The 8,065-nt window shown below is 49.3% G+C and overlaps 2 protein-coding genes and 1 non-coding gene across 3 annotated transcripts; 1 reads left to right on the forward strand and 2 right to left on the reverse strand.

Moving 5' to 3' along the window:
• Window positions 1–228: 228 nt before the first annotated feature.
• On the reverse strand, window positions 229–891 carry LOC103706536 (uncharacterized). Its single transcript, XM_088707884.1, has one exon. It carries the CDS (start codon window positions 889–891, stop codon window positions 229–231), a length of 663 nt encoding a protein of 220 aa, XP_088564010.1.
• A 1,511-nt stretch (window positions 892–2,402) lies between these two features.
• LOC120111416 (uncharacterized) lies at window positions 2,403–3,212 on the reverse strand. Its single transcript, XM_039128472.1, has one exon. The coding sequence runs from the start codon at window positions 3,210–3,212 to the stop codon at window positions 2,403–2,405; it is 810 nt and encodes a 269-aa protein (XP_038984400.1).
• Window positions 3,213–6,097: 2,885 nt separating this feature from the next.
• On the forward strand, window positions 6,098–6,171 carry TRNAR-UCG (transfer RNA arginine (anticodon UCG)). Its single transcript has one exon. It is a non-coding gene; the product is annotated as a tRNA-Arg (tRNA).
• Window positions 6,172–8,065: the final 1,894 nt, after the last annotated feature.

Genomic DNA, 8,065 nt, shown 5'->3' on the forward strand with positions numbered 1-8,065 from the left:
CTCCTCCACTGACACCTGCCTCCCTGGTACCGGTCCGCATGCACCTCCATCTGTACCTCCAGACTCGGTCCATCTATCACGAAAAAACTGCATCAAGGTCCTCCTGACTGTCTCCTGATCCTCAGACACCCGCCCACTGCTATCCCTAATCCGGCCAATCCGGTTCCGATGTCTCCTGATGATGGTCGACTGGTGAAAGAATCTGGTATTCCGATCCCCCTCCCTAATCTACTGGATCCTGGACTTTTGCCTCCAAAACACCTCCTGCTGCCTCAAAAGGGAAGCGTGTCCAGCCAGTAGTCCCCTGAGCTCCCCCTGATCCACATCTGAAAGACTACCCCCTCTGTCCTCAAGTGCCTGTAACCTAGTGATGGATGCCTCCGTCTCCTCCACCCTCCTGAAGATATTCCCCACCTCCTCCTTATTCCACCTTTGCAATCGGCGTCTGGTTAGCTCAAGTTTCCGGGTAACCCTATACATCACATCCCCCCTAACCGGCATCTCCCACGCCTCTCTCACCACCTCCCACGACCATGGGTAAGACAACCATACCTTCTCAAAGCGAAAAGGACAATGAACTGGAAAGGTATAAGAGGTACTCACCAATACTGGGCAATGATCAGAAGCAATCCTGGGCATGTGGCGCACCAAGAAGTCCGGAAATCTCTGAAGCCATCCGGGCGTCGCGTACGCTCGGTCAATCCGCTCCCAAACACGTGCCATCCCCAGCCTGTTGTTGCACCAGGTGAAGCGCGGACCAGTGAAACCAAGATCCGCCAGCCCATTGGACTGTATAAAGTCCTGGAACTCTCTGACCTCAATGTTGTTGGAGAAGACCTTACCCCCTCTCTTGTCCTCCGGGCAGTCAATGCAATTGAAGTCCCCTGCCATTATCACAGGGTGGCCAAGCTGAATGAGGCTGGTGGCCTCCTCCCACAAGACTCTCCTCTCCCGATGGTCTGTACTGGCATATGTGGCTAAAATGACTCACGGAGGCCCAGCCCCCTCAGAAATAACCAGGATCACCTGTTGGTTGCACTTGTGGAATACATCAATGCCAACACACCCCAACCTCCATAACACAATGATGCCCCCTGAGAGGCCCCGTGAGTCCACCGCATATGTCCCCCATGATCGCGGGATGGCACGCCTAGCTCGTTCCAAACTAGATCCCGACAGTCGGGTCTCAAGCAAAACACAAACATCTGGGTCATGCAAACTCACTAACCTACGGAAGGCCGGCCGAAAGGAAGGCTTCCCCGCTCCCCGACAGTTCTAAAGAAGAACCTTCATAACAACACTTGGGTGTTTTGATGCATGGCCACCCCTTCGGGGTCTTGCAGCCCTCCCTCCTTACTACACGCCGCACCCTCTTCCGGCCCGGCCATCTCAAGCACCACCTTCAATTGGTGTACCAAGGCTTCGTGTGCAGTTCCTCGTGGTTGCTCGGTGCTCACAGGCTCACTCTGAACTTCCATCTCCCTGGGCTCCTTTGCCGTTCCCCCCTTAGGCATCTCACCTAGGGTCTTCTTCCCAGGTGAGCAGACTGTGGCAGTGAGCAAAATTTCATCCCGCACAGTCTCGGCCCCATCACCGACCTTGGTTCCTCCGCAGACCGACTTGGGAGAAGACCCAAGCTCCGCTGACGGGAGGCCACCTCGCCCAAGCTCATCCACCGCCCGAGCATCCACCCCGCCTGGCGCCACCGGAGGCAGACCCCCATCTCCACCGCCCGCCGCCATACCCCGTCGCGGAACGGGATCCGCAGAAGATCGCTCCCGGTTGAAACCACCCTTGCCGCCCCCGCCGACCGGCCTCCCAACTCGCGGGCCTTCCGCAATCGCCGGAGACGCGCTCCGACTCCTGAAACGCCGCCAGTCGCCATTCTTGCTCGCCGCCCCGGCCACTGGCACGCGGAACCCCGGCACGAAAGACCCAGGCACCGGAGGGGCCGAGTGGTCTCGGGCCAGACCTCGCTCCGGCCCGAGGGCCCCCCGCCGCTTCGAAGGGCTTCTGGCCCTTTTCATTGGGCTGGGTCCGCTGTTCAGGCTGGGAGGGCCCAGCCCAGGCCCCTGATCACAGGCCCCGGTCTGGACCGGGCCCGCTTGGGTTTGGACGACTCCCTGCCGAGTTAGACTCGGTGTCGACTCGGTCCGCTGCACCGGTGTCGCCGCCACGCCCAGCACCGGTTCGACTCCTCCCGCTCCCTTCGCCGGCGAGATGCGCCGAGCGACCTTCTTAGGCTTCCGCCAGCCCTCAGAGTCCGGCGATGACTGAGGCTCGCTCGCCCCTCCCTTGGCCGGACCCGGGCCCGAGTCGGTATGAACCGGTTCCCGAGTCGGCTCGGTGCAGGAAGTCATCGTCCCCTTTGGCCTAGCCGGAAACCTAGCCCCACCGCCACCTCACTGTGCCGGAAACCTAGAAGAGGTCATCCATGGGCCGAAGACTCTCGGCCTACTCCCCCCGGGTAGGTTTCCCTCCGTAGACGACGAAGAGCCGCCAGGAGCTCCATTAACCATCGGGATCGATCTCCCTTCCGCCTCGCAGAACCGGCACTCCCCCGCCTGATGACCGGTGCGGGCACAGAGGTAGCAGAGGCTCGGCAGATCCTCGTAAACGAAGGCCTGCCAGAACCTATTCTTCCCCCATTGAACTAGTGTACCAAGAACCAGTGGGAGGCTAGCGTCGATCTCGACCTTTGCTCGGGCATAGCCGACCCTCCGCCTCTCGCTTGACACCGCATCAAGCGTAAGTGGCCTGCCCGCCGCCGCCACCATCTCCAGGATGGATGCATTATCCCAATATTCCAACGGCAGCCCCGGTAGCCTAACCCAGACAACTGTCCGGCTAACCGAGTGGACGCCCGGGGTGAAATCAGGCCGCCAGTCCTCTATCGACATCAGCTGGCCCCCCACCAGCCAAGGGGCCACTGCCATTGCCTTCGCCCGCTCCTCCCCTGACCCGAACCGGATCGTCAGAACACCCTCCGCCATTGGAAGAACCTCCACCGGTTGCAGGAGCTTAGCCCGTCCTCTGAGTTCACGAGCCACAACCTCTGCCGGAATGCGCCGCCCCAAACTCTTGGCGTGCACAGCTCTCCCCTCCCAATCACTCCTCGCCTGCATCACCCTCTCCGTCGGCAACGTTACCACCCGGGGAAAACGACGCTCGAGCTCAGCCAGCTCCTCCTCGGTAAACCGATGGCAGCCCATCTCCGGTTGGGACGGAAGCCCTCGCGCCACCCCAACCCACCGTGGAGTGGTCTCCGCCCAGCCTGGCAAGGGACCATCCCGATTCCCCCGATCAGAAAGCCCCCCGGCGGCTGCCATCCGGCGAACCCACCAGCTACTCGGTGGAAAGCCAAGTTCCCCTCTCTCTCCTCTCTCCTCTCTCCTCTCTCTGTGCACATGATTCGAGATCATTCTCAATGTTCTCTTTTAAAGAGCACTTCAGCAACAATCAGATATAGTTCAGGTTGTCCTACCATCTCAGGCATCGTACGCACCAGGCCCATCACCTCATCGATACTGCATCCAGGTTTATCAATTATCTTGGATGATACTGTACTCCTCTTCTCCACTGTATCAACAAGATGACTCAACTGCTGAGATAGTTGCGCAGCATCCCCTACCTTCTTACATTTCTTATCATGAGTTCTAGGGCTAACTCTCTTCTTTCCTCTCTCTTGGATAGCATAAGATGCAGGGGTAAGGTTAACATTAACTGTATCAATGGAAAGGTCATCAATTTTATATGCAATCATATTAGGGTCCTCATCTGAGTCACCTAAGCCCTCAAACGTATCATTATTAACCCCATCTAACCTCTCATTTGCTCCAATTGTGCCCTCAACATCCTCTTGCATCGATAAAGCATGTGCCTAGGCCCCTTGCCTAGTGGTACTAGTATATCTAAATAAACTATCCAAGTTCATGACATTGCAGACCATATTCTCAGAACTTAGCTGCATCAGGAATCTCCTGCAAGTTAAGAATATATAGTTATCAATAATAGTTTCTGAATCATAGTATAAAAAATATTACAAACATCAAACTAGTGTCACATGTACCAGCAATTTTTTTTCCCACCATGCATCCGGTGTATCTATTGTATTACTAACAGGATCCCATTCAAGCTCTATTTCCTTTCCCATCAATGTCATCCAAATGCTCCAATTTTCTTTTAGGTTATCCCACTTATTTTTTTTTATTTTTTTAATTATATTGGCCCACCCTAGCCTATTGAAATGTGTCCTAACCGATTACTAGCTTCTACTTCACCAAAACATAGATCGATAAACTCCTCCATCAATTTATCATTCCAAATAGCCTTCTTCTTATCATCTTGGGTTGATGGACCTGCAATAGTACTTTGGCTCTTCTTAGGCATTTGTTCTTTTTACAATGTAACAATAAAGACGTGAAACTTTTTGTCAATCATAAGTCATGATTTCATCCATAATCATAAGATATCTTGTAAAGCATATCTAAATATGTACAATTTACTTACATATATATTACGCAAATATATAACTTACATACATATCCATTTTTTGTATATAAACAAAATTACTTTTGCATTCAAAAAAATAATTAATAGGTAAACTTATTGCATAGATTCCATAGCGACCACTAAAAGTAACAATTTACTATAGAATCTAAGAATGTCAATTAAATTAATATTATATTCATGAACTATCGACTTTACTAAAAAAAATAAAGTTTTATAAGAACCGAGGCATAGTGAGCAATAACTTTGTAGACATAATGATCAGTGCTAGAACTAGGATATTGAATGGACAGACAAGGTCTTCATCCCCCAAGAAAAAAAATATTATAGAAATAGTTTTATGGTACTCTAAAGCAAGACAGGATTTTGTAGAGACATAGCTTCTAAACTAAGAAAGAAGCTTAGAAACTGTAGAAGACATCCATGCCTCCAGCACTCCGATATCCAAAGGTATTGCGGTCCACGATTAAAGGTGGACTGCAATGTCGCGGTCTACGATTAAAGGTAGACCGCGATGTCGTGCACCACAATATCGTGGGGTACCATGGACGGTGAGATTAATTCTGAAAGATAAACAGAGAGAGGGAGAAAGTGGGTGGACTGCGATGTCGCAATCTATGCTGAAAGGTGGACCATGATGTTGTGGTCTACGATTAAAAGTGGACCACAATGTCGCGGTCTACGATTAAAGGTAGACCACGATATCGCGTATCGCGGTATCATGGTGTACCATGGACTGAGAGATTGGGGAGCTAAATACAGAGAGGGAGAGAGTGGGTGGACCACGATGCCACAGTGTATCGTGGACCATGAGATCGAGGCCGTCATTTCTAGCATGAGAGAGAAATAGAGAGAGGGGTAGAGAGGGAGAGAGTGGGGGATAGAGAACGATGAGAAAGAGGGGAAAAAGAAGATGAAAAGAGGGCTTTGGAAGTAGAGAACGAAAGATCGATTGGGTGATGGAACAGAGGGATGATAATGAGAAGAATTTGTCCATCTCCATGGATTATTGTTAATACCATCAGACTCTTTGGGATAAAATGAAAAACTAAGCCCAAAAAAATTCTTCCCTCAAACAAAAATCAAAATGATGGATAAAAATATGAGGAAAGAAATAATATCTTGATCACATGGCAAGGAAGAAAGCCAAGGCCGATTAGGATTTCTTATTTGTTAGGACTTTTGACTTCTTTCTTCGTGCATTATGATATAAAAAGACACTTCCTATAATTGTATAATTTTATCATGAGTATTTTGGTCTAAAAAAAAGTTTATAAATGTAAAACAGCTTTCTGCCATATGCTAACAGTACTTTTTCGAAGAAGCTCCATTTTGGAGCTTCGCCCAAGTAAACGTTTTCAGTTTTCTAATAAAGCCAAAATAGGTTTCCATTTTTTTTACCAAACACTTTTATTTCATTTAAAAATACTTTTAAAGGATCATAAAGTATTTTTTGGCCCACCAAAAACTCTGTCAAATGAGACTTTAGCAGGACGACAAACAAATCTCCCGGGTTATGCTAATTTTCTTATATCGCGGAAACTAGTTACTGGTGTATGGAATCTCTTGTTAAACTTGATTTATTAATGACCGCATAGCGCAGTGGATTAGCGCGTCTGACTTCGGATCAGAAGGTCGTGGGTTCGACTCCCACTGTGGTCGGTTATATTTAATAGTATTTTATGATATGGATAGCCTTTTTTTTTTAGCTAGAAGTTACTATATGATTATCTTAGTGAAAATAAAACATGTTTTGACTTTTGTTTAGCTACAAATTATTATATGATTACCCCAAAAATTATTACGATCATTATTTTTTTGGTTTTTTGATATAGTTGGAAATTTAACAAGTTTTGGCTTTTGTTTTTGCTGGAAGCTGTTATCTGACCATTTTATGGAAAATCATTTATGTTTTGACTACTGCTTAGGAACAAATTATTATATGATTATCTTCAAAATTACTATGATTACCTTTTGCGGGTAATTATAATTTTTATTCAGCTGGAAATTAAACATGTTTTGGCTTTTATTAGACAGAAATTATTATACGATTATCTAAGAAATTATTTTTATTTAATTTTGATTTTTGATTTATCTGAAAATTAAACATGTTCTGCTCAGCCAAAAAAGCAATAGCGTTACTTGGCCGAGTCGTGAAGACGTTTTGTTTTATTATTACATGGTTGCTCATCCTATTCTGGTATAGGTACAACCAGCAGAATCAAGAGCAACAACTTGACAAAACTGCGAAGGAAAATATCCTGCTTGGTCCATAGAACCCCTTTGGAGTGCTGTGTTGCAAATGATGCAATCCAATCGGCAGTCCTATTCGCCTTTCTATACACATGCACTGCCTGAAAGTCAGTACAATTTCTCAAATACTGTGATCTCTCTCTCTAAGCCACTACCTTTGCAAAGTCCAATTGGGTCAGTTGGGAAGGTTCAAATACTGTGAGATCTGTTATGGTTTAAATTTGGCTCGAGGGTGACCACACCGGGGGAGTTGAGGGAGCTACCGGCTACAGCGGAGAAAGAGGAGCCACCTCCTGCGCGACGGTGTTCCTGCACAAAGCCTCACCGGTGGTTACGGTGAGGGCCCTCCGACGCTCAAGTTAGAATGGATCTTAGTTGGTCCAAAAGTCCCCCCTATGTTACCTGATAGGGCTATTTATAGTCCCGATAGAGGTGTCCAGATGGTGGAGGTATAACTCCTCCTCATCATGGGAGGAGATGGGTTTTAGACAGATGGCGCACAGCTAGAGCTTGCTTGAGGCACGTGGTGTAGGTCGTTTGGTAAGGCATTGATGGGTATGACGGGGTATGGCTGGAGCAGTATGGCGTTGTCCTTGGCTGTCATTGGCCAGCAAGCAAAATATGATGCGGTGAAATTGTAGTGTATGGCCACGTAGGTGGGTGTGGGCATGCACGTGGATGTGGTTGTGGGCGAGACCAAGCTCGATAAGAGGTCGCATCATATATTCGGCGAGGTCGGCTTGACGGGTGCTGAGGTCCGCCTAGCTTCTTCGGTTCCGAGGTTTACTCAATAAAGTGCCCCGAGCTCGAGGGTCGGGGCGTGTTGATGGATAAGGCGCCCCGAGCTCGATCAAGGCAAGTCGGCGAATATAGAGGGCACCCCGAGCTCGGTCGGGGCGCGTCGATGAATACAGAGGGCGCTCCGAGCTCGGTCGGGGCACGCCGGCGAATACAGTAGGCGCCCCAAACTCGATCGGAGCGCATAGAAGGTGCTTCGAGCTCGGTTGGGGCGCGTCGGCGAATAGTCCTGTGGTCAAAGGAGCTCCTTGGCTCGCAGCTGATACAGCAAGACGTTCCGAGCTTGGGCTCGGGACGCTATTATAAACATCAGAAAAGGTTACTGCAGGTCGTAGTAACAGAGAGATCTGGCCAAGGCCAATTGAGCCTTCAGTGGAGTCCAAGGTTGGGTTGATTTTGGGCAGGATTATGGTCCTGTCTGGTCGGTGTTGTGGTCTGCTCGGCCGGGACGGGACGATCCCTTGCCCTAAGCCCCCGTCTGGTCGGTGTTGTGGTCTGCTCGGCC

This window comes from Phoenix dactylifera, chromosome 11, assembly GCF_051530095.1.
Source record: "Phoenix dactylifera cultivar Ajwa chromosome 11, Ajwa_hap1_PhDact_Kaust_v1.1, whole genome shotgun sequence".
Lineage (NCBI taxonomy): Eukaryota > Viridiplantae > Streptophyta > Magnoliopsida > Arecales > Arecaceae > Phoenix > Phoenix dactylifera.

Coding starts and splice junctions, on each gene's coding strand:
- LOC103706536 (XM_088707884.1), bottom strand. CDS start 891: ATGGCAGGGGACTTCAATTGCATTGACTGCCCGGAGGACAAGAGAGGG.
- LOC120111416 (XM_039128472.1), bottom strand. CDS start 3,212: ATGGGCTGCCATCGGTTTACCGAGGAGGAGCTGGCTGAGCTCGAGCGT.